The sequence below is a fragment of the Mirounga angustirostris genome, unplaced genomic scaffold, assembly GCF_029215605.1.
Source record: "Mirounga angustirostris isolate CCGP_5_RB_7025 unplaced genomic scaffold, mMirAng1.0.hap1 SCAF_11, whole genome shotgun sequence".
Taxonomy (NCBI): domain Eukaryota; kingdom Metazoa; phylum Chordata; class Mammalia; order Carnivora; family Phocidae; genus Mirounga; species Mirounga angustirostris.
This window is the reverse complement of record NW_026991719.1, coordinates 11125014-11152590: the sequence shown is the minus strand read 5'-3', so window position 1 is coordinate 11152590 and position 27577 is coordinate 11125014. Positions and strand designations below refer to the sequence as shown.

The 27577-nt window shown below is 40.5% G+C and overlaps 1 protein-coding gene across 2 annotated transcripts in view; it reads right to left on the bottom strand.

The window, feature by feature from the left end:
* GLRA2 (glycine receptor alpha 2) overlaps positions 1-27577 on the bottom strand; it is a 175567-nt gene that overhangs the window by 32728 nt on the left and 115262 nt on the right. For both annotated transcript variants that reach the window (XM_045874888.3, XM_045874893.3), the window contains exon 8: positions 4021-4170. In XM_045874888.3, coding sequence (XP_045730844.1) covers positions 4021-4170 — 150 coding nt within the window. The remainder of the gene's footprint in view (positions 1-4020; positions 4171-27577) is intronic.

The window sequence follows — 27577 nt, the reverse complement described above, 5'->3', positions numbered from 1 at the left end:
GGACTGCCTTGCTGTCAATTTTTCCTCTGCTGGACCTTAGCCAAATATTTATGTTCATACCCTTATCCTTGTCTTTACTTCCTGTGAAATCTTGATTTTTGAACTTTCCTTTTCCCTGCTCACCACTGCTTTGTGTCCTTCCAGCACAGTTATTTTAATATTCTTATTTCAGCATTTCATTGACCTCAGTGAAATGGCTGATCCATTAGTAGCCAGTGTCTCCTTCATGTTCTCACTTTACTTACTTTAGAGTCCCTGGTTCATCACTACTGGTCCCTTGCAAGCACCCTTAACTCCCCTGCTCTCCCTCCCACTTTCCCTTCCTCTCCTCCAACTCCTCCATTGCCCTTTTTAAAGCTACAGTGTTTTATTAGTTTTAAGTGTACAATATAGTAATTCAATTCCATATATCACCTGGTGCTCATCATGACAAGTGTATTCCTTAATCCCCATCACCTATTTCACCCATCCCCCCACCCACCTCCCCTCTGGAAACCATCAGTTTGTTCTCTGTAATTGAGTCTGTTTCCTGCTTGGTCTATCTCTGTTTTTCCTTTGCTTGTTTGTTGTTTCTTAACTTTCTTATATGAGTGAAATCATACGGTATTTGTCTTTCTCTGACTTATTTCACTTAGCATAATACTCTGTAGCTCCAGCCATGTTGTTGCAAATGGCAAGATTTCGTTATTTTTTTGGATGAATAATATTCCATTATACACACACAGACACACATACATACATACATACATACATACATACTACCTTTTTTTAATCCATTCATCAATAATGGACACTTGGGCTGCTTCCATATCTTGGCTATTGTAAATCATGCTGCTATAAACATCAGGGTGCATGTATCCCTTTGAATTAGTGTTTTTGTATTCTTTGGGTAAATAGTGCAATTGCTGGACAGTAGGGTAGTTCTATCTTTAACTTTTTGGGGAACCTCCATACTGTTTTTCACAGTGGCTGTACCCGTTTACAGTCCCACCAACAGTGCTCAAGTGTTCCTTTTTCTCCACATCCTTGCCAACACTTGTTTGTTTCTTGTGTTGCTGAATACCTATTCTTTTCAAACTATTCCAAAAAATAGAAAGGGAAGGAAAGTTTCCAAATTCATTCTGAGGCCAGTATTACCTGGATACCAAAACCAGATAATGACACCACTAAAAAAAGAGAACTATAGGCCAATATCCCTGATGAACATAGATGTAGAAATCTTCAACAAAATACTAGCAAACCGAATTCAACAATACATTAAAAAAATCATCCACCATGATCAAGTGGGATTTAATTTTGGGTTGCAAGAGTGGTTCAATATTTGCAAATCAATCAATGTTATACATCAATAAGAGAAAGGATAAGAACCATATGATCATTTCAATAGATGGAGAAAAAGCATTTGACAAGGCACATCTATTCATGATAAAAACCCCCAACAAAGTATGTTTAGAGGGAACATACCTCAACCTAATATAGGCCATCTATGAAAACCCACAGCTGACATCATCCTCAATGTGGAAAAACTAAGAGCTTTTCCCCTAAGGTCAAGAACAAGACAAGGATGCCCACTCTCACCACTTTTATTCAGCACAGTACTAGACATCCTAGCCACAGCAATCAGACAACAAAAAGAAAGAAAAGGCATCCAAATCGGTAAGGAAGAAGTAAAAAGCAAAACCATCACTATTTGCAGATGACATGATACTATACATAGAAAACCCGAAAGACTCCACGAAAAAAACTGCTAGAAGTGATCAACGAATTCAGCAAAGTCACAGGATACAAAATCCACATACAGAAATCTGTTGCATTTCTATACACCAATAATGAAGCAGCAGAAAGTGAAATTAAGTAATCCCATTTACAACTGAACCAAAAATAATAAGATACCTAGGAATAGACCTAACCAAAGAGGGGGGAGATCTGTACTCTGAAAACCATAAAACACTGATGAAAGAAATTGAAAATAACACAAAGAAATAGAAAGATATTCCATGCTCATGGGTTGGAAGATTTCTACAATAGCCTCCTAACTTATCTGCTGCTGCTACGCTTGACCCCATGGACCATCCACTTGATATCCTGGTATTTGCTATGTTGAAACTAATTTCTGGATTCCAGTCAGTTGGAATGAAATCCATTCCTTTATACTGGCCTGCAAAGTCCTGTATGAATCTGAAATCACCTATTCCTCCAACCTCATCTTCTTTTCTCCTGCCTGCTCTAGTATTGCCCAGGTTTCTGCAGACTTATAATATGACTCAGTTGGGACTCTTGTGAAAGGTACTAATTCTCAGTGACCTCCCCTTGCAGACTCTGATTCATAGGTTTAGGAATCTGTACAAGAAACTACTTTTAACAGGTGCTCCATGTGACTCTTATGATAAGATACAGATACAGCCTAAGAATCTTCCACATAGCATTCCAAGGAAGTCCTACCAATTATTCAGAATTGGGAAGCAAAATGAAACTCATTTTCCATTTCTGGTCTAGGAGAGTATGCAGTCAGTGGCCATCTACTATGCTAAGCGAGGGAATTCTGGGAATACAGTTTATGTGCTGGAATAACCTCACATTCCTGTAATTTCCTGGGTGGCACAGGTGCCATTTGTGCAGATTCCTGTGGATGAGGATGAAGAAATCGTTATCATCAACAAGGAGGCAAGGAGGAGAAAGTTGAGAAAGGCTTGATACTCAACAGTGTACAGAAAAGAGAATGTGTGTGTTTCCCTAGGCTATGATAGGACAAAATGTTCCTAAGAGGTAGAGAAGAGAAACAGGGCAACCAGCCAGATACCAGTCCAGAGTATGTGCAGGAAACATTTTGGTAGATGAGGTCAGGACTCTGTGAGCTCATATGCATACGACCTCTTCAACGTAACCAACATCTAAATCACAATAAATGTTTAGCTTTGCATCTAGGTATTTAGAAGCATTAAGATTGACAGTGAAACATTTTTGGCTTTCTTCCAACAGAGTAGTATATAACTATGGCTTTAATGGCAAGTTTAATTTCTTAAATTTTAGGGGAGCAGATTTTGAAAAATATCTGTCATTTCCTATATGTAAAATTTTAACTTCAGTCCTCTAGCAACTGGCACTAGGATCCTCCATATCAAAGGGCATGTTTCTCTTCCAGAATTGAAACTGAAAACAAGGGCAAGCCTCCTGGTGTCCCATATGAAATTGGATCATAAGCCAGAGTAGTGCTTTTCCAACATGTACACATGCTGAAATTCCCTGGGGGGAGCTTCAGAAATCCTGACTACTGTGCCCCATCCCAAAGATGGGATTTAATTGCTGTGGGGTGTGGCCAAGGTTTGGGATTTTGAAAGATCCGCAGGCTATTCTAAGGGGCAGGCAAGTTTAGGAACCACGGAGCTATTGATTTTGAGCATCTGTTTGAAACCTCAAACCTCTGGATGGTGTAGAATTTGGGTTTATGCATTAAAGTTTAAGTTGAGACAATGAGATCAGTTTGATTGGATTTATCAAGTTGTGACCAACCTGGGTAAGGACCTTATTTACATAAAATCAGAGCAATTGATGAGAAAGTTAGTCGAGGTAGCTATGTACACAAAGTCACATACACACAAATTATTAATGTTCAAAACAACAGGATTTTAAAGCAATTTTGTCAAATGGAGTATAGATCTCCAATTAGAGTTGCCCGATAAAACACAGGGCTCCCAGTTAAATCTTAATTTCAGATCAACAAATAATTCATTAATATAAGTATCTCCCATGCAGTACTTGGGACATCTTTATACCAAATGCTGTTTGTTGATTTAAACTTCAAGTTTAGCTGCATGCCTTGTGCTTTTATTTGCTAAATGTGACAACCCTGCCCCAATTTTAAAGGACTGACCTGAGCACCAATTCAGTCTAGTAGGACACCTCAGGACCAAAATTAACCTTAGCCTCTTGCTCATTATGTATTCTATTTTCTGAATTGCGCTGCCTGGGTAACTACCTCAAGCTCTACCCGACTTTGTCTGCGCTGAGGGTCAACTGTACCTTAGTCTGTCTCTTCTGTCTTCTCCGGAGCCGCAGGAGCTCCTTGTGTTGTCTGGAGACAAAGTTCACAGCCGCGTACTCCAGTAAGGCAGCAAACACAAACAGAAGGCACACCGCCATCCAGATGTCAATCGCTTTCACGTAGGAAACCTGAAAGAGAGAGAGAATGGAGGGGGGCACTGTGAAAACTCGTGGAGAAATCGGGCTCCTCATGTTGTGAGAAGCAGAACACCTCATTTTCCTTCATCAAGGATTTTCTCTCCTTTCCTTAAGAGAGAGCTTAAGCATTTTCCTTTCTACTTTGCAGACTCGGGCTGAGCAGTGAAAATGACATGCCCTTTGCCCCAGGCCTTTTGTTCCGTCTCTCTCAGTGTAAGTCCATCTGCTCAAGTAGCCTCATCCCTGAGACCAGCTCCAAAGAGGACTACAAGAATTTCCTTAATGGAAAAAAAAAAGAAAAAACAAAATTTTGAAGCTGCTTATTTCCTTCCATTTTTTCTTAATATTTAAAAACTAGTATAATTAAGATCATTCCAAAACCTGGATGAGAAAGAAGCTATGTGTTGGCTTTGGACCCTTCAAAAACCCATTTGTAATTTCCATCAATCTATTGATCCTGACAATGAAAACACATTTCTAATGGTTTTAAACTATCACAATTCAAAAATATTCAACCCAGGTAAAACATCAGGGCTCTGGTCTTGGGAAGGGATCTGGTTAACAAGGAAATTTTATAACATTTCAATGGTTGGCTGAGTGTTCAGTATCCCTTAAAATTTGAGAAATCAGATTCTGAAAGCAAATAGTTTTTACTTGCAATGGAAAGTGCCCCTCACCTCACCTCATTCCCACTTATTTTTTAAAAATAACTAGGTGGTGGTGTAACCTACTGGACCCCAGACTACAAAGGATACTTATCAAACTGCTAGCTGAATGTGTACCATCTAACTCTAAATTTTATTAAAAAGATTTATCTATTTATTTGAGAGAGAGAGAGCGAGGGAGAGCACAAGAGCAATGGAGGGGCAGAGGGACAGGGAGAAAAGCAGACTTCCTGCTGAGAGGGAGCCCGCAGTGCTCAATCTCAGGACCCTGAAATCATGACCTGAGCCGAAATCAAGAGTCAGACACTCAACCGACTGAGCCACCCAGGCACCCCACTGTAACTTTTTTCTAAAGACTTATTTATGTGAGAGAGAGCAAGCGTGAGAGCATGCGTTGGGGGGCGGGGGGGCAGAGGGAGAGGGAGAGAGAGAATCTCTAGTACACTCTCCCCTGAGCATGGAGTCCAACGTGGGGCTCAATCCCATGACCCTGAGATCATGACCTGAGCCAAAATCAAGAGTCCGGTGCTTAGCCAACTGAGCCACCCAGGTGCCCCTAACTCTAACTTTTAAATAGGGTTTCCAATTATTTTGATATCAGACCCTGAGTGTTTACCAGCCAGTACTATAAGCATTTTACCTGCCTTTTCTAACCATCACAACAACTGTATTACCCCCATTTTCTGATGAGGAAACTGGAGAAGGGTTAAATTATTACTCAAGGTCACAGAGCTAGTTAAATGACAGAGCTAAGATTGGAATTGGATACCAGTCTGACTGGTGGATTTCCACACGCACAAACACACTACTAGGATTATACCGTTTGTATCTTACATTTCTCTTTGATCTTTAGAGTGAGCATTTCTTACATCATTTAACTTCCTTCTAAATCATGCTTGCATAATGGTCCAGACCATGATGAATCATTTTGTATTACAGGGCATCTAGGTGATTTGAAGTTCTATTGTTCGCCACTATAAACTTTGGGGCTATGAACATTCTTCCACTAAAATATTTGGCTGTATCTCTGATTATTTGTCAGATCAGTTTTTAGAGTGGGATTATGGGAATAAATGATAGGAAAACCAGCTTCTGACTGAGAAAGTTAATAGCAACACAGCAGATGAAAAAGCAGAGGCTCTAGAGTAAGATGCCCCAAGCAGAAAAGAGCGCCCTGTTCTAACTATCATTTTGCCAAATTGTTAAACCTCTTTCTGCCTCCCATCCTTGTCTGTATAATAGGGACAATAATACCTATCTCAGAGTTACGTGGTGAAGATCACTTAATATATGCAAAGTGCTTAGAATAGTGTCTGGCACAGAATAAGTGCTATATAAATGTTTGCAATTATTCGTCTACATAAGGGTGTGATTTTGTTAATGGAGAAATTTTGGAAGAGAGAGAAAGATCAAGGAAAATAAAAAAAAAATCACCCATGATCCTAATATATTCCAATTCTTATTTTTAAGGTTACCACCTGCTTTACACTGTTTGTCTCGGTCAACCTGATCTACTGGTCAGTCCCACATATGTTGTGACAAAGTGGTTCAGCACTTTGTCATCTCCAGCACTTTGAATAGATCACCCTTCCTACCTGGGATGCTTATTCTCATTCTTTCTGATTCACAGACTCCTCAGAATCCTTCAAGACTTGACTCAGATGTCGACTCACCTGGGAAGCTTCCCCAACCTTCCCGCTTTCTGCCTTCTGGGTTAGGAGCCACTTTTCTTTGCTCTCTCATCATTCTCTATTGAACTTGTCCATTCTTACTCCATGAACTTCCCTGATCCCACCACTAGACCATAAGCAGTTTTTTTTTTTTTTTTTGAAAAGGCTCTGGGTATTATTAATCTCTGTATCACCAGCACAGGACCTAGGAAATAGTGAGTAAGCATTAGATATGTGGGATGGATGGATGGATAAATCAGTGATTGAATGACAGAAGGAATGATGGAAATATCAGGCCATCTTTCCATCTTTGTATTAAATTTCAACAATTCTACACTATGTAACATTACCCACAGTTGCATGTATTTGATATTTCTAGGAGTGGACTGTTAGTGGATTTTAATTCTCTCGGCACGCTTAGCATGCCTGGAATGTTTCTTCCCTTAATAAGCAATCATTTGTCTTGTGTTTGCTCTTCTGGAGCAATCCTGTTCCACTGTAATTTGTCTTATAGTTGCTCTTCTGGAGCAATCCTGTTCTCCTGTAATAATAGAACATTACCAATCACAACATTCCCAGTTATATATTATTCAGAAGGCCCGTAAATGTTTTAAGACCCAATAATGAGAGGAATTTGTCAGTGCCTGAGATATGTCCATACCACAAGCTAAGTCCAATAGAGCTGACCATCATTCCTCCCCTTCCTGGTGTTTATAGCATTTAGTAATTTGTAAACCTTTCCCCCATCTTGTTCTGCTCATCAGCAGGCCAAGCACGTATTTGGCTTCTTTTATAGCTGCTCATAAATGAGTCCTTTCAGTCTCTTAATCATTTTGGTTGGTCTCTGAGTTTCCTCCAAATCATGAACATCTTTCCAGCACTGAAGTTCTGGCATTAAATGCATTATTCACACGGATTTAGAGGGTGTTGTGAGACATCTATTACATGTGATGTGATGTCCCTTGGTGCTAATCTCTGAGGATTGAAATGCCTTTTTGTTGCTTTTACCTAGCTCTGATGTCAGATTCTCTCTCTTTGGCTGCTAATCCCTAGATGTTGTTAGTTCACATCTTCCCCTGTCACATTCTTTTTATGATTCTTGGGCTTACATGATTGCTTCCTGAACTACTTTACTACAGTTTTGCAAAAAATAGATTTCAAAGGTAATTAAGCTCTCAAAATGCTATTATGACTCATTGAGTTGGTATCTTTCCAGACATATTTAATTCAGGAAAATAAACATTGAGGGCCTACTGTGTGGAAGGCACTATACTAGGTGCTGGTGGGAGGTGGGGCAAAAGATACAAGGATAACTAAGATGCACATTGATACTTCCCAGATTATACTTCAGAGGACCCCATTCACACTGTGCTCCAGAAAGTGTCATTCCCATACGTCACAGAGAAGCAAATTAGGGCTTATGGATCAAATCTGGCCCACCACATGTTTTAGAAATAAAGTTTTATTGGGACACAGCCATACTCATTCATTTACATATTATCTATGGCTGCTTTTACACTAAAATGGCACAGATGAGTAGTTGTGACAGAGCCCATATGGCCTGCAAAAACCTCAAATACTTACTATGAGGTCCTTTACAGAAAACATCTGCTATCCCCTGACCTAGACTGTAGCGTTGTCTGGTTTGTCCTGGGGTTATACATCACAGTAGCACTGCTTGGTGCTTGAGAAATTCCTGGTCTACTGAGGGACACAGTCAAATGAACATATAACTGATACACAGTAGATGGTCCCCTGTGTCAAGGTAGAAGAAAGACCAAAAGGCTGTTGGAATATGGGGAGGTTGATGTTGACAGGGAAGATCAGAAAAGGCTTCATTCTTCAGTGATGTGACATTTGACTTAGGGTTTGTGGAAAGCTGGGACTTTGGTGGGTGGAAACAGCTATAGAAGCAAAGCCATGAAGATGGGAGAGTAGGTGGGCTTAGGGATCGCGAACAGCCTCATACCAGGATATGCTAGGTACCTGGGAAGTGCATGGTGGGGTATGAACAGATAGGCTGGGCCAGCACATCGAAGGCCAGGCCAAGGGGTTTGGGTGTCGGACTGCTCTTAAAAATAAGCTAATGTGGTTTTGAGGTGGGTATAGATGTGTAAGTCCTTTTCTAATTATCCTGGTGTTTTTTTGTCTTCAAAAGCCAGGGTCTTAGAAAAAGCAGACATTTTCCCTCCTTACCAAAATTTGCCTTCCTTCCTCTTGCCACTTTCAACTCTACACAAGGCCTGTTTTCTTCCAAGCATTCTAACATCTCTGAATCCTTTGCTGGATCTTCTTCTATTTGTAATTTGTGTTCCTTGAGCTCTACCTCTTTGATTTTTCCTTCTGTCTTCATGTCCTCAATGAATTCATCCACTCCTATAGTTTTCTTCTTGTTCGTGTGTGTGTGTGTGTGTGTGTGTCCATGTCTGTGTCCGTCCTATAGCAGAGATTGGCCAAGTTCTCATGAATCCCACTTCCTTTTCCTGGAACACCAGTAAGATAGATTTGCCACTTTAGTTGGATCCCCCACGCAATGTGGGCAGAAGTGCTATATGCCACTTCAGGACCTCTAAAATCTCCCATGAAATCCTTATGATTCAACCCTTCTACAACCACCTTGGATGTCACTCATTTCAGATGGCAGTGCCCAGAGACGGAAGAAGCCTGGATCCCTAGAAGACCCAGGGCCACCCACTCTACAATGGAGTATAATTTGAATGAGAAATAAACTTTCATTATATTAGGCCACAGAGATTTCAGAATTTTGTGTTTTCAACACTTGCAAATCCATCATTCAGTACTGACTTCTCACCTCTCATTCCTGTGCTAATTCTAAAATGCCTGCAATTACTATTTGCAAAATCAAACTCATTAAATGCCCCTCCTTCCCTATCATTTGATTTTAATCTTTCTTTCCACTAGCAAATGTAGTTTCACCATTGGTTCTTTACTCACCTTTATCTCTATTACTCAATCTGTTGTGAAAACTCAACATTTCTTTTTCTATTTTTTTAGAAGATTTTATTTATTTGAGAGACAGTGAAAGCGAGAGATCACAGAGCTCTGGAGAGGGAGAAGCAGACTCGCCGCTGAGTGGAGAGCCTGATGTGGGGCTCGATCCCAGGGCCCTGGGATCATGACCTGAGCCAGAGGCAGTCGCTTAACCAACTGAGCCACCCAGGTGCCCCAAAACTCAACATTTCTTTCGGCAGAGCACCCTTGGGTTTACTCTTTTCTCTCCATTTTAAAGATGTCACTACAACCCTGGCCATCTGTACTTAAACCTGGTTATTATGACTTCCTGACCAAGCCCCCTGCTCCCTGTATTCAGTTCTTCTCCAAGGCACTTTATCCTTTTGCTTCTGTGAGATTAAATTTAAAATGCCAATTACATTTTGCAACACATCTGCTTAAGAACTGCCAAGGCTGGGGCACCTGGGTGGCTCAGTCGTTAAGCATCTGCCTTCAGCTCGGGTCATGATCCCAGGGTCCTGGGATCGAGCCCCACATCGGGCTCCCTGCTCCTTGGGAAGCTTGCTTCTCCCTCTGCCAAGGCTGCCTATTATAGGCTCTAGTATCCAAGATCTTTCACCACATGTATCCACCCTAGTTAATCAATCTTATTCCACTCTTTCCTAACATGAACCTTGTACTTTGTTTAAGCAATTCTGTTCATCCCTGAGGGGGCCAAGTCCATTCCTACTGAGAACCCCAGTGGTTCATAAATGGGTGTGATTTTGCACCCCAGGGGGCATGTGGCAATGTTTGTGTCACACACACACACAATGGGTTTTCACAACCAGGGGGAGGTGCTACTGGCGTCTGGGATGTTGAGGTCAGGAATGCTGCTAACTATCCTATAATGCACAGAACAACCCCCACAATGAAGAATTATCCAACCCAAAATGTCAGTAATTCTGAGGTTGATAAACTCTGAGATGGAGAAAGCAAAAACTCCCCAAACCCAGGCATCTATATCTAGTCCAGTGGGTCTCCACTGGGGACGATGTTCTGAGAAGACATTTGGCAATTCCTGAAGATGTTTTTGGTTGTCCCAACTGGAGAGTGGGGTTTTGCCACTGGCTTCTAGTGGTTAGAGGCCAGGGATACTGCTATAAATGCCCAACAATGCATAACACCCTCCCCATGACCTAGAATTCCCCAGCTCCAAATGTTAATAGTGTTAAGGTTGAGAAAACTTGGCCTATATATTTCTGCCAGCATAGAAACTCTTCCTGCCTTTCCTCTACCTGTTTATTTCCAGAGAATTCCTCAAGGAGTAGCTCAAACTCCATCTCCAGAGTGATGCTTTCTCTGCCCATTCTAGTCCATGGTGGTCTTGCCCATCTTTAGGACTTGTATTACACTTAAAGTTAGGATCATACAGTTTAGTCTTTGCTTCTTGTATGCAGGTTTTATCCACCCAACTAAAGTATATGATACTGGAGGATAAAGACCCAGTAATGTCTTTTGTATCTATGCCAGCAAGGACAAGTCTTTGAGCATACCATGAGTGCACCATAGTTTCTGTTGATTGGCAAGTTATCCAAGCCATATATAATTTCAGATTCCTTTCACAATCAATGCTTTATATGAAGGATCAGCTACCAAAACAAAAATGAGAACAACAAAAACTAAAAGGAAAAAATTCGCTTTGGTCTTTATAGATGATGATATCCAGATTACTCTTTATTTGCATTAAGGGAAAGAAGCATACTTATTATTTTCATGACTTCACAATTTATGTAGTTTGCAAACCTCTCTGGTGAAAAAGTAGAGCCAGCCAAATGGATTAGATTTGTGTGGCACTAAATAAATGTTGATCTGGTATTCAAACACATCATTTAGATGGTGGAGTTTAGCTCATTGCTCAATTGTTTTGGCATCATGTTGACATTTCTTAAAGATATTTTGCATCACTGTTCTTTTCAAGACTGTTTTGGCATTTTTTTTGAAAACTTAGGCAAGTTTTCTTGAGTTACATTTTTTATTAATCATCTACTCAGATCCATTTCAAAAGGGAAAATCAAGCCGTGAATTTATTTAATGTAGTTCCATAATTTGTTTTGTTTGTATTCAAAAACTACACCATATTCCATGTCATGAAGCTGGTTGTTTACGGGGTTGGGCCATTTTATACCCAGGGTTTATCCTCTGCACAGAAGAGTGAATCATCATTGTATGAGGTTTGCCTGAATGTCCTTACAGCTTGGACGCCGTCTCCATCCTTCATGGGCAGGTCACTCGCCTGTGACAATTTGTCAACAAAAATATATCCACCTTCTCAGCTTCTGGGCTGACCTCAGAGAGCTGTGACATTCCTCCGGCAGACAAGCAAGGAGGGTTAGTTATGAACACATACAGAGAGAAGTTCTCTACAGTAGAGAAAAATCACAAATGACTATGATCAACCAAGTAGTATTTTTTTTTTTTTTTAAGCAGGCTCCATGCCCAGTGTGCAGCCCAACTTAGGGCTTAACTCACCCTGAGATCAAGACCTGAGCTGAGATCAAGAGTCAGACGCTTAACCCACTGAGCCTATTTTTTAATGGAAAAAAGACAAAATGGATTCATAGGGCAATCTCAAAATACTAAGATATTTTTCTTTCTTTAAGTGGAATGGTCTCTCACACCCACCTGCCTGAGTCAATGTTTATTCTCAAACTATACATACAAACCATTGCTAAACCAGAATAGAAGCTTTTCTGCTATGTACAGTACAATTGCTTCTTACCTAATTTAGAAGGCAAATTTTTAATTAATCCTTGTTAATGCAGCTGTTGAAATGAAGGGTACCTGTTGGTCACAGTAGCCTGACTTGCGCTTTCATTATGTGAAACAGAAGTCTTTAGTAACTCCAATGAACTTGACTTTCATTCAGTGCCATGAAATACACCACCACTCTCTCCATCCCCATTTTATGGGGGAAAAATAATTTTATCAAATGCACATCTAAATCTTATACAGCTGTAATCAACAATAGAGGAAATGAGAATTCTGGTTTTGATTTTCTGTTTCAACTCTTACCTACATTCAGTCGCTGTAAAAATATCATCAGAAAAAAAATATAGATAGTTGAATTAATCCTAGTGCCAAAGATTCATGGCGTTGTACAATTTTATCTTTATAATTTCACTGCCAAGTTGCCATTTTTATTGCCTAATTAAAGAGCTCACATCTGCTGTTTAATGCCAGGAAAATCAGATTTCCTTGGCAGAGAGGGATGGAGGCAGCACCAATACCTGGCCCATCCCAGTGTCACTACCCCTGCCCCATTTTCTCTCTACGTCTTACGCTCTTGCTGGGTTCTGGGTAGAATATTGAGTAAACACTCTCGTGAAAGTGCTGTTTGCAGAAACAGCCATTGGGTGGCAGTGCCTCCAAGCCTGGTATCTGCAGGAGGCAACTAGAAAAAATGGTACTCCTAAAATCACAAAACTTTCATAAGGACAAACCTGAACAACCTTCAGGGACCAATTCGTTTGTTGGGTGGCACACAGGCCTAGATAGCTGATTATTTCCAAAGATGAATAAGTTTCTCTCTATTATGGTGGTCAGCAAACTGTTCAAAGTAGCTTGCCAAAACCTACTACCTACGTGAGTTTTTATGGGTGGAGAGGTTAAAAGAAGGGTAGAACTGCCAGCCCCAGAATATACAAGGACTATTAGGTGGTATCCACTTTTAGAGGCACCAGAGGGACACCCTGTGGCAAGGCACCCCTAAGTCTCTCAGCCTTCTGAAAATGTAGGCATCTGGGGAGGATGCCAGTGCTGAGTAGGTGTAGGCTTTTCATCGTCCCACAGCAATCATGATGGTGGACTCCTGATTCATGCCCACGTCTGAGACGATCAGTAGGTAAGAGAGGTGAGGAATGGGTGATTCTGGACTATAAAATGGTGGAAGTCTGAGAAACCCAGTTCAACCCACAATTATAGAGAAGCCATTTCCTCAAGAACACCTAGAATCCTTTCATGACTTCGGGGTACAAGAGACTTCTCCCCATGCTGACCTTCCCCACAATGTACCTGAATCCTCGGAGCACTGGGGTGCTACATCCTGGGGATAAGGAAAAGTATTCTTTTGGTAGAAGGACAAAGACTATTTCACAGCTGAGGACATAGTGTGAGATGATAATTGAATGGCAGAGTGCGTGGTAGCTGAGAAGTTTACCATCCAAATCCTGGCTTCTGTCCTGGTTTAACATCAGCTTTGTACATGCATGTGAGCTCATGTGGAGGCAGCAGGCCAGTGAGGATGTCTCCATGATAGAATCTTGACAGAAACCTTCCCTTCTTGGCTTGACACTCTGAGCACCCCTGCCTGGTGCATGCTAATCTAAAGCTCCCGAAGCTATTCAGCTGCCTACTGTTTCATAGCATTCAAAGTAAAACTGAAATGGAAAAAATCTCAGGCCCCCATCAAGTTCCAGGTTACATGTGTGGAGGAGAAAACAAGAAAAGGAGCTACAGGTCCATCAGGGGTTGAGAATTAACGGATACAAAAGCCACTGGCTGGGCTGGTGATTTCACTTTTTGCTACTGTAAATTACCAAAGAGCTGGCCTCTACTGTATCTATTTCCTGTAGCCTAGCGCCATTTTTTTTAGATTTTATTTATTTATTTTGACAGAGAGAGACAGCGAGAGAGGAAACACAAGCAGGGCGAGTGGGAGAGGGAGAAGCAGACTTCCCGCTGAGCAGAGAGCCTGACGTGGGGCTTGATCCCAGGACCCTGGGATCATGACCTGAACTGAAGGCAGACGCTTAACGACTGAGCTGCCCAGGAGCCCTAGTAGCCTAGCAGCATTTTGATGCAAGTCAATTCTATGACTCTCTCCTCACCAAAAAAACCAGAAGCACAAATCACCAGCTAATAATTAGATACTTATTTGCAATAGATACTAGCCTGCAGGAGTCTGTCAGTAATTAAAAAAGAAAAGAAAAGAAACCTCTTGAATAAAATGACAAAAATAGATGGGTAAGCTCTTTGAAGAAATAAAAAAATAAAGTCCCCACCATCAGGAAGCATTATTATTATATTTCAATATGGAAATGTACAGATGAGTAAAAACAACAAATTGTAAATGTGAAAAGATTTTGGTAGAACTCATTGAGCACACCAGTTTCTAATATACCAGTTGTATATATCTGCTTCAGAGAGTTACGATCAATCTCAGTCCCTTGGTGGCAATCAATCCTATAGGATTATAGAAACTAAGAGGAGGTAACAGAGCTGCGATGGAGAGAGCAATGAGAAGATGCCAAGGATGTGGGTTTTGGCTTTGCCACTGGCTGGCTTTGCAAACTGGATCACATCACTTCACCTTTCTGGGCCTCGGGTTCCTTCTAGAAATAGAAAAGGCTTGGACGATCATCTTTAAGGCTTCTGCTATTCTATGATTCTGGGGCTCAAGGGAAAGAGAGAGTGATGAGAGGAAACCAAGTCAATAGCGGGATGGAGTCCCAGTCTCAAGGTAGCCTTCTGACCCTCTGCTCTGCTTTATTACCACCTTCAATGTCACCCATCCAATAATGCATATTCATCGTGCCAGGCAGAACTTGCCTAAGATGGTGACTTCCTTGCTTAGAAACAAATTGCGCGGATGGAAAATATTTACACATGTAAGACCGTTGTGGCAGATGCTCTAAATTCACCTGCCAATTCAGTGGAAAATTCTCCTGTAAATTGTCAGCAGCTTACCTCAAGCCCCTGAACCTCTCCGCTTTTCTGCCTAAGAGATTTTCCCGGTGTTTTAATAACTTTTCTACTTGTATGCAAGGAAGCCTAGAACACTCCTAGGGGCAGCTCTCAACCATGGAGGGATTTGAGTTGGGTAGATAAACAAGATAAACACCTCAGATTTCCCATTATTGGTGGGACAAGTCCAGTGAAAATTCTGTATGGTTTTTTCAGAGGATCCCCAGCAGGACTGAGCTTTAGTTGCCCTCCATGATAACCAACTCAGTAATACACTTTATTGGCTTTTTCCTTTCCTTGTTTACACTCCCCACTCTCTCATTTGTCCTTCCTGAGACCACCTCCCAAATGAACTATCTGCATCCAAATACTTGTTATATGGCCCATGGTTTACTGAAACAAATGACCCAAACCTAAAACTAGATCAGGGAAACCTGACACAAATATGATGCCTGCCACATCAGGCACCATTTAAAACCAGGATGGCAAACAAACTAACCACACCTCCTCCTGAAAATTCCTTTCTTATCGACAAAAGCCGTATATCTGGCTGGTTTGCACAGCATCAATAGGAATGGAGTGTCAATATGGTTCAAAAACCCATCTGGAGAAGTATCAAATCAATTTGGGATCTATTACCCGTATAATTTAATACTCATCACTTCCCTTTTTGTTCTACACAGCTAGTTTTGAACTGATCAAATTGGAATTGTGTAACTATAACAAAAACTAATACTTCCTATCAATAATATGCAAGAGTTATTCAGCATATACTAACCCTCTTGGGGTCAGGGAAATAATGAGAGCACCTTATTTGCAGAAATATAATCTGTTCCATGCTAGGTATGATGTTTGTTAGGGAGGTTGAGTCACAGCTATATTTTGACCCTATAAGGATGTACATGTTGTGAAGGTACAAATTAGTCCTGTTGACAGGGCATCAATTAACAATGTTAACCACATTACATTAAAAGACCAATGAAGACTTAGTTTTAATAGCAGCCCCCAATGATTCTTGCCTCCTGGTATTATAACCCTCTCCCCTTGACTGTGAACTGGACCTAGCAACTTGCTTCTAACAAATATATTATGGCAAAAGTGATGGGATGTTACTTTCATTATTAGGTTATAAAAGATAGACTTCCATCTTGCTTGTACTTTCTTTCTTGCTGGCATCTCTCTCTGGCTCTTTTCATGTGCTGGCCTTGGTGGACAGGGCTCCTGGCAAGGAACTGAGGGTGGCACTCAGCCAACAGTCAGTGAAGAACTGAGGCCTCTGTCCAACAACCCAGAAGGAACTGAATTCTGCCAGCAACCCCATGAGTTGGCTTGGAAGTGGATCCTTCTCTAGTTGGGCCTTCATGTAAGACTGCAGTCCTAGTTGACACCTTGATTTCAGCCTCCTGAGAGACCCTGAAACAGAGGTCCCAGCTAAATTTTGCCTGGATTCCTGATCCATAGAAAGTAAAGCTTAAAATGTTGATTAAGCCACTAAATTTGGTGGTGGTGGTGTATGTGGGGGGGGGAGTAATTTGTTATTTAGTGATAGTTAACTAATACATGGTATCTTCAGGAGAGAGCAAGAGGGAGAAGAGAGAAGGAAAGAGATAAGTTGTCTATTTGGGGCTTCACAAAGTCAGAATTTGGTAAGATTTTGTGGCTTAGTTTTGGACTTTTTAAAGAGGAAAGTTTAGTTAAAAATAATAGCCAAGGTATCCAGAAGGATATAATTAGCGTACGAGAACAAGAACCATAACACATTCATTTTTAATCTATTCACTCAAGCAGGCTCCCTGCTTAAACATATATAAAATAGCTATTCAAAATCAATTTACCTGTGCTGGAGTCCAGGGGTCACCAACTACTGCCCACAAGTTAAATCTGTCCTGTTATTTTCCTTTGCAAATAAAGTTTAATTAGAATGCAGCCATACCCATTCATTTACATATTGTGTGTGGCTCTCTATTTACTACTTAAAATGGTAGAGTTGAGTAGTTGCACTAGAGCTCTAACACCTCAGAATGCCTAATTTATTTACTCTCTAGCCCTTTACAGAAAAAAAAATTTTGTTGTGAATTCCTGAACTAATTATATATTGTAATTCAAGTAAATAGTACCCAGGGTAGTCTGAGCTAATAAATTTTCTCTATGGTTTGATCAACACAGAAGGTAAAACTGGATAATTCATACTCAAACATTCCATTGTAAGGGTTGTTTTTTTTTTTTTTCTGGAATCACTTAAATTCTCATGTCAATTTCTTGTTGTTGTTGTGTATACAGATATAGGATCCCAAAATGAATTACATACTTTTAGCAGTCAGTCAACAAATCCTTGTAAATTGTTGAATAATTGATGGCCATGCACTCTATCCATGCTATGTTGGCATGGTGCTAAAGCCTATTTGCACCAGTGTTTGACTTTGAGGGTCCAAATCAGGCCTTGCCTCTTTCTAGCTATACACTTTGGGCAAGATAACTTAATCACTCTGTGCCTTCGATTTCTCAGCTGAGAAATGGGGACAATAATGGAGCTGATCTCATAGGTTTGCTGTAACAACTGAGATATACATGAACTAACAAGGGGGTAGTGCTTACAGCTGGGCCTGGTACTTTGTAAGTGCTCAAACGTGTTAACTCTGATCATCATGGTGGAGCTGACCTCTGGTACTCCCATCCGGCCATTAGAGTCAATGCCTTGAGTACTGCAAATTAGTTAGATTAATTAATAGTTTCATCCAATTTAAGATCTTCATTAAAATTAAATGTGGGAGTCAGTCTCATGTGACTCCTTCCTGGATGGAAGCACTTAAGAGATTTTGGGCAACTGCTGTATCTTGAAGTCAATGCTATCAGTGAATGGCTAATTTTCCTGCCACTATTCTTGTTTTAGAATGACCTTTTGGCCTGAAATGGCTCGGTTTTACCTTTAAATCCCGAACTGTTTATTTTTGGAAAACTGGGCAAAATTATTCTTGTGGAATTTAGATAAACAGAATGCAAACTGTATATTTGCACAAATCCTATTTAGAGATTCATTTATGCTTCTATAATTCATAATTGAACTTAATCTTTTCCATAAACTTTTGTTGAGCCTCATCCAATATTATGACTCATGGTGGTAATATTGAAGGCATTTATGAGTAATATTATGAGAATACAAAGTTTGTGTAACTTTGCCCAGTTTTCCCTAACATTCTGAAGAATATTATCACCATGAAAAATTAGTATTATATATGTTGTGTAGTATACATTGATCTTTCAAAAATGTTTCGGGGGGGAAAGATGGCAGAGGAGTAGGGGACCCTATTTCAACTGGTCCCCGGAATTGAGCTGGGTATCTACCAGACCACTCTGAGCACCTACGAAACCAGCCTGAGATGTAAGAAGATCTGGATCTCTACAAACAGAGTATCGCAGGCGGTTGGTTTTGAGGTACGAAGTGGGGAGCCGTGATCCTGCGGGCAGATATCGGAGGATAAACAGCGGCGGGAGGGTGCCTGGCCGTGGGGATCCTACACCGCCGGTGAGCGACAGCCTCGCGCGCTGCGTAGGGGGCACAGACTCACATACTGGTAGCATCGGGAAAGAACTTTAGGGCAGCCCCTGGGGTGGAAAACCAGACCGGCGGGGTCGTGCACATGCGAACCGCAGCCCCCCCGACAGAAACTGGAGCCACGGTGCGTGCACGCGAACTGCAGCCTCCGAGAGGGAAACCCTGTGCGCTGGGTCGCCGGTGAACTGCAACCCCCGGGGTGGGAACCCCGAGCGGCGGAGTTGCGTGCGCACAAACTGGGAGCGGCTGGCGGTTTTAGAAGCACGAAAGGCAGAGGGCAGAGACGTGCCCGACCTGGAGGCAGGACTGGGGGCGCTGCGGAGGGGCGCACAACCCAGGCCGCTGCAGTTTATAGCAGCACGGACAGAAACGGAGATGGTGTGGCCTGGAGGGCTCACTGAAGAACAGACTGAGGTCTCTCTGCTCTGAGGCAGAGGGTTGGAAACGGTCTCTTCTGCTCGGACTCGTGGAAGAGACACGGAAAGCCACCAGGGAAAGGCGCCAGAGAACAAAAGCCCCAAAGACTGATTCCCACTGAACCCATCCCCCGACCACAGGGGCGCAGGGCAACTCCGCCCAAACAGGGTTGCCTGAGTAACAGCGCGGCAGGCCCCTCCCCCAGAAGACAGGCTGGGAAAACAAGAGGCCGGCAACCCTAAGGTCCCAAGAAAACAGGTGCATCTTGCTTGGGTTCTGGTCAATAATTTCGGCTCTGTACATTCCCTCAAACACCCATCAACAGAATGACTAGGAGGAGGAGCTCCCAAAACAGAAAAGACTCAGAGATTATGACTTATGCTGCAGATTTACAAATGGATGCAGACATAACCAAGATGTCAGAAATGGAATTCAGGCTAGCAATTGTGAAGGCAATGGCTAGAATGGAGAAATCAATTAATGGCAACATAGAGTCTCTAAGGGCAGAAATAAAAGGTGAATTGGCAGAACTTAAAAATACTATCAATGAGATCCAATCCAATCTAGATAATCTAACAGCTAGAGTAACTGAGACAGAAGAGAGAATAAGCGATCTGGAAGACAGTATAATAGATAAAAAGGGAAAAGAGGAGGCCAGGGAAAAACAACTCAGAATCCATGAAAATAGAATCAGAGAAATAAATGACACCATGAGGCGTTCCAATGTCAGAATAATTGGAATCCCGGAGGGAGAGGAAAGAGAGAGAGGGCTAGAAGATGTATTTGAGCAAATCGTAGCTGAGAACTTCCCTAATCTGGGGAATGAAACAAACATTCGAGTCCTAGAGGCAGAGAGGACCCCTCCTAAGATCAAGGAAAACAGGCCAACACCCCGGCATGTAATAGTAAAACTTGCAAATCTTAGAACCAAGGAAACCATCTTAAGGGCAGTTAGGGGGAAGAGATTCCTTATGTACAGAGGGAGGAACATCAGAATAATGTCAGACCTATCCACAGAGACTTGGCAAGCCAGATAGGCCTGGCAAGACATATTCAGGGTACTAAATGAGAAGAACATGCAGCCAAGAATACTTTATCTGGCAAGGCTTTCATTTAGAATGGATGGAGAGATGCAGAGCTTCCACGACCAGCAGAAGTTGAAAGAATATGTGACCACTAAGCCGGCCCTGCAAGAAATCTTAAGGGGAGTTCTATAAAAGGAGCAAGACCCCAAGAGTGATCTACCACAGAAATTTACAGGGACAATCTATAAAAACAACGTTTTCACAGGCAACATGATGACAATTAATTCATATCTTTCAATAATCACTCTCAAAGTGAATGGCCTAAATGCTCCCATAAAATGGCACAGGGTTGCAGATTGGATAAAAAGACAGGACCCATCCATATGCTGTCTACAAGAGACTCATTTTGAACCTAAAGAGACATCCAGACTGAAAGTGAAGGGATGGAGATCCATCTTCCATGCCAGCGGACCTCAAAAGAAAGCTGGGGTAGCAATTCTTATATCAGACAAATCAGATTTTAAACTAAAGTCTGTAATAAGAGACACAGAAGGACACTATATCATTCTTAACGGGTCTATCCAACGAGAAGATCTAACAATTGTAAATATCTATGCCCCCAACATGGGAGCAGCCATCTACATAAGCCAACTGTTAACCAAAATAAAGAGTCATATTGATAACAATACATTAATTGTAGGAGACCTCAATACTCCACTCTCAGCAATGGACAGATCATCTAAGCAGAAAATCAACAAGGAAACAAGAGCTTTGAATGATACATTGGACCAGATGGACCTCATCGATATTTACAGAACATTCCACCCTAAAACAACAGAATACTCATTCTTCTCGAGCGCACATGGAACTTTCTCCAGAATAGACCATATACTGGGTCACAAATCAGGTCTCAACCGATACCAAAAGATTGAGATTATTCCCTGCATATTCTCAGACCACAATGCTCTAAAACTGGAACTCAATCACAAGAAAAAATTTGGCAGAAATTCAAACACTTGGAAGCTAAAGACCACTCTGCTCAAGAATGTTTGGCTCAACCAAGAAATCAAAGAAGAACTTAAACAATTCATGGAAATCAATGAGAACAAAAACACATCGGTCCAAAACCTATGGGATACTGCAAAGGCAGTCCTAAGGGGGAAATACATAGCCATCCAATCCTCACTCAAAAAAATACAAAAATCCCGAATTCACCAACTAACTCTACACCTTAAAGAACTAGAGAAAAAGCAACAAATGACGCCTAAGCCATGCATTAGAAGAGAAATAATTAAGATTAGAGCAGAAATCAATGAATTAGAAACCAGAAACACAGTAGATCAGATCAACGAAACTAGAAGTTGGTTCTTTGAAAGAATTAATAAGATTGATAAACTACTGGCCAGACTTATCCAAAAGAAAAGAGAAAGGACCCAAATTAATAAAATTATGAATGAAAGGGGAGAGATCACCACTAACACCAAGGAAATAGAAACAATTATTAGAAATTATTATCAACAACTATATGCCAATAAACTGAGCAATCTGGATGAAATGGAGGCCTTCCTGGAAACCTATAAGCTGCCAAGACTGAAACAGGAAGAAATTGACAACCTGAATAGGCCAATAACCAGTAACGAGATTGAAGCAGTGATCCAAAACCTCCCAAAAAACAAGAGTCCAGGGCCTGATGGATTCCCTGGGGAATTCTACCAAACATTCAAAGAAGAAAGAATACCTATTCTACTGAAGCTGTTTCAAAAAATAGAAACAGAAGGAAAACTTCCAAACTCATTCTATGAGGCTAGCATTACCTTAATCCCCAAACCAGGCAAAGACCCCATTAAAAAGGAGAATTTCAGACCGATATCCCTGATGAATATGGATTCCAAAATCCTCAACAAAATCCTAGCTAATAGGATCCAACAATACATTCAAAGGATCATCCACCACGACCAAGTGGGATTTATCCCCGGGGTGCAAGGGTGGTTCAACATTTGCAAATCAATCAATGTGATAGAACCCATTAATAAGAGGAGAGAGAAGAACCATATGGTCCTCTCAATTGATGCAGAAAAAGCATTTGACAAAATACAACATCCTTTCCTGATTAAAACTCTCCAGAGTATAGGGATAGAGGGAACATTCCTCAAGTTCATAAAATCCATCTATGAAAAACCCACAGCGAATATCATCCTCAATGGGGAAAAGCTGAGAGCCTTTCCCTTAAGATCAGGAACACGTCAAGGGTGCCCACTCTCACCACTGTTGTTCAACATAGTACTAGAAGTCCTAGCAACAGCAATCAGACAACAAAAAGAAATAAAAGGTATTCAAATTGGCAAAGAAGAAGTCAAACTCTTTTCGCAGACGACATGATACTTTATGTGGAAAACCCAAAAGACTCCACCCCCAAATTACTAGAACTCATCCAGCAATTCAGTAAGGTGGCAGGATACAAAATCAATGCACAGAAATCAGTTGCTTTCTTATACACTAACAACGCAACTGTAGAAAGAGAAATTAAAGAAACGATTCCATTTACAATGGCACCAAAAACCATAAGATACCTCGGAATAAACCTAACCAAAGAGGTAAAGGATCTATACTCTAGGAACTACAAAACACTCATGAAAGAAATTGAGGAAGACACAAAAAGATGGAAAAATATTCCATGCTCATGGATTGGAGGAATAAACATTGTTAAAATGTCTATGCTACCCAGAGCAATCTATACCTTCAATGCCATCCCAATCAAAATTCCAATGACATTTTTCAAAGTGCTGGAACAAACAATCCTAAAATTTGTATGGAATCAGAAAAGACCCCGAATCGCCAAGGAAATGTTGAAAAAGAAAAACAAAGCTGGGGGCATCACGTTGCCCGATTTCAAGCTATATTACAAAGCAGTGATCACCAAGACAGCATGGTACTGGCACAAAAACAGATATACAGACCAATGGAACAGAATAGAGAACCCAGATATGGACCCTCAACTCTATGGTCAAATAATCTTTGACAAAGCAGGAAAAAACATGCAATGGAAAAAAGACAGTCTCTTCAATAAATGGTGCTGGGAAAATTGGACAGCCACATGCAGAAGAATGAAACTCGACCATTCTCTAACACCATTCACAAAGATAAACTCAAAGTGGATGAAAGACCTCAATGTGAGACAGGAATCCATCAAAATCCTAGAGGAGAACATAGGCAGTAACCTCTTTGACATCAGCCACAGCAACTTCTTTCAAGATACTTCTCCAAAAGCTAGTGAAACAAAAGCAAAATTGAACTTTTGGGACTTCATCACGATAAAAAGCTTCTGCACAGCAAAGGAAACAGTCAACAAAACAAAGAGGCAACCCACAGAATGGAGAAGATATTTGCAAATGACACTACAGATAAAGGGCTGGTATCCAAGATCTATAAAGAACTTCTCAAACGCAACACCCAAAAAACAAATAATCAAGTCAAAAAGTGGGCAGAAGAGATGAACAGACACTTCTCTGAAGAAGACATACAAATGGCTAACAGACACATGAAAAAATGTTCATCATCATTAGCCATCAGGGAAATCCAAATCAAAACCACACTGAGATACCACCTTACACCAGTTAGAATGGCAAAAATGGACAGGGAAAGAAACAACAAATGTTGGAGAGGTTGTGGAGAAAGGGGAACCCTCTTACACTGTTGGTGGGAATGCAAGTTGGTACAGCCATCTCGGAAAACAGTGTGGAGGTTCCTCAAAAATTTAAAAATAGAGCTACCCTATGACCCAGCAATTGCACTCCTGGGTATTTACCCCAAAGACACAGATGTAGTGAAAAGAAGGGCCATATGCACCCCAATGTTCATAGCAGCAATGTCCGCAATAGCCAAACTGTGGAAAGAGCTGATATGCCCTTCAGCAGATGAATGGATAAAGAAGATGTGGTCCATATATACAATGGAATATTACTCAGCCATCAGAAAAGATGAATACCCAACTTTTACATCAACATGGATGGGACAGGAATATGCTAAATGAAATAAGTCAAGCAGAGAAAGTCAATTATCATATGGTTTCACTTATTTGTGGAACATAAGGAATAACATGGAGGACATTAGGAGAAGGAAGGGAAAAATGGGGCGGGGAGGAATTGGAGGGAGAGATGAACCATGAGAGACTATGGACCTGAGAAACAACCAGGGTTTTAGAGGGGAGGGGGGAGGGGGGATTGGTTAGCCCGGTGATGGGTATTAAGGAGGGCACGTACTACATGGAGCACTGGGTGTTATGCGAAAACAATGGATCGTGGATCACTACATCAAAAACTAATGATGTAATGTATGGTGACTAATAGAACATAATAAAATTAAAAAATAAGCAGAAAAAAATGTTTCAATATACAATTCATTCTATCTCTACATACTATAGCTGTGCAGATACTCAGGTCAGAGAGCTTGAGAGATTTCCCTAATGTCAAAGAACCAGTTAAGAGCAAAGCCAGGCCTGGAACAGGATTCTTGGTCCAGCCTTATTTCCACTGTGACATCACATATTCATCCTAGTTTTAACATTTGGAATATTTTTATTGTACTCTAAGTCTTTTGGCATTGTACAATTAATTGGAATATTTGATTAATCAGAATGCTTCCTACAATGCATCTTTCCAGGGATTTTATGCCTATGGAAAAGGTTTGGCCCAGATTGTATCTTAGATTCTTCCTTATTCTTTTACTTGTCTTTGTTCATTGATAACAGATTTTTGTGTTATTCACTGTTCAGATATTTGTGTCATGCCTCAGTGATGTGGATAGTCAAAGACTGACTACTATCCCCTCCCCCAATTTGAGGATTGATCAAGTTCAATATTTGCCTTGCCTGTCTTTACTAATTCTCCAGTGGTGACTGAGGTTATTTAGAGTAATTTGCAAGGACTAGATGACAGAACACCAATCATAGAATTTCAGAGCTGAGACAACTTTCTAGATGAGCTAACTGAATTCCCTCATTTTCCAGATGGGGAACGGAAATGAAAAGGGCAAGATTGTCTATGAGTGCCTGCTTTAAACTATGCTGATCCCATGCATTCCAAAAGCATAATTAAGCATGGAGGTGAAGGTGCTATTCAGAAGAGATAAACAGCAACTAACTCAAGATGTATTTGGACTAGCAGGCTCCCATTTGGGGATGAACATATGTCCTGAAAAATTAAGTTATAGAATCAGTCACAACTCATTGCAAATTACTTTAATATAATCAGTACTTAACTGAGACTGGCCTAATTGGCTGGAATTTACATTGCAGAAGAGATAAAAAGGACTGAGGAAGTTTCTGAATGTTGGAACTAGATCAGTCATATGAGATTAGTGGCTTCTTCAAGGGCTGGGTACAGAATAAGAGTAGAAATGATGAACACTGGCCACTTTGCCATTTTTTTTGATGTACTCGGGCTCTTGGTGTACCCAGACCACATCTGGGTACCAACACTGGAGGCTGCCAATGTCTGGATGGGAATCATAGTACTTATTTAGAATATTATCTACTTGCCAGACACCTTCAATCTATCCTTAATATTTTCTTCCCAGTATCTCGCTCCCTCTCCCTAGTCTTCTTCTGTAAGAGGAATTCTAAAGAAGAGAAAGCTATGGAGATACTCATCCATTCATTCCACAAAGATTCTGAGGATCGTCTATGTGCCAGGTGCTGTCAGGTCCTGAGGACTTAACAAAGTACAAGACATGCTCCCTGTTCTCAAGGACTTTGAACGTGTTGACAAGTAAATAAGCAGTTATAATACAGGGTAAGAATTGTGAAAATAGCAGGAAGTGCAGGTGCTAAATGAGCAGAGAGGAAAGGAGCCCATCTGGGCTTAGGGTGTGCATGGTTTGAAAACCTGTGTCAGAGGAAATGTCCAGGAAGTTGAGACTTGAAGTGAACATGAATGGAAGACCTAATAACGTAATTAATGAGGAAGATCTAACTGACATTTTTTAACTCTCTAAAGAATATGTTTTCTTTGCACATACCCATAGAGTGTTCACAAAAATCAACCATGTATTAGACTGCAAAGACCATCTCAATAAGTTTCAAAAATTGGAAATAGTACAGCAAGCATTTTCTCATAATACAGCAAAACTAGAAATAAACAAGAACAAGAACAATGAAATCCAGAAAATAAGACCTTTGTTTTGGGGGTAAAATGTATTTCTCTTAATCCTTAAACCAAAGAGGAACTATAAACCAATACTGCATAGTGTCTAGAAAATAGTAAGACGATATGTACTGTAATTTATAAGGCCTATCTAGTGCAGTACTCAGAATGATATTTATATTTATTATTGTAAAATATTGTAAACAAAATAGACTATAAGAAAGTAGAAGGGAGGACTTAAAAGTTGTCTTTTATAAGCAGGAATTAATGAGTTAGGAAAAGGAAATCATTTGAAAAATAAATACAGTAAAAAACTAGCTTTTTATAATAAAACAACAAGATAAACTGCTAGCTGGACTAACAAAAAAAGAGAAAATATCATTTCTTATTTTATATGGTTATAATGGTCAAAAAACAGAAAAAGAAAATTAAGACTACTAAGAGACTACTTTGTTCAGCCTAAACATATTTCAAAACCTGGATGAAATGGACAATACTGTAGAAAAATACGATTTACTGAAAATGATCCCAGAAGAAATTGTTTAAAAATCGGAGTAGACCATTTTTCTAGAAGCAATAGAGACATTTATTCAAGGGCTACCTTTTTAGCATATAGATAACCATAGGATTTCTCTCCTTACATAAATTAATATGAAGTACTTTAGCAATAGATTTTCTTAGAGCAAATTATCATTGCATTCTTTAATAAATCTCATTTGGTTATAACTTATTTTTTAATGCCTTGCTGAATTGTTTGCCGCGTAGAATTATTGCATCCATTTTTCTAAGTAAGTCTTGTCTGCGATTATGGAGTGTGTGTGTGTGTGTAATCTTTTTGGGGAATTCTGGTGTCAGTGTTTGCTTTATGATTTAGAAGTTTCTCTTTCATACATTAGGTTCTGGAATAGACAAACAGATTAGAATTATTCTCTTTCAAGGTATATTAGAAGTCCTCCATGAAGCCATCTGGGCCCAGAATCTAATGTGAGAAATTATAAGGTCATTTTCTGATATGCTAAACAGATATTTGTAAAATTCAACATAAATTCTTGATAAAATATTCAATAATATTAAGTTGGAAACTTTGTATGCAAAAGCCAGAACTGTGTTTAACAAGGGAAACACTGGTACAATTAAAACTAGTGTCAGGGGCGCCTGGGTGGCTCAGTCGTTAAGTGTCTGCCTTCGTCTCAGGTCATGATCCCAGGGTCCTGGGATCGAGTCCCACATC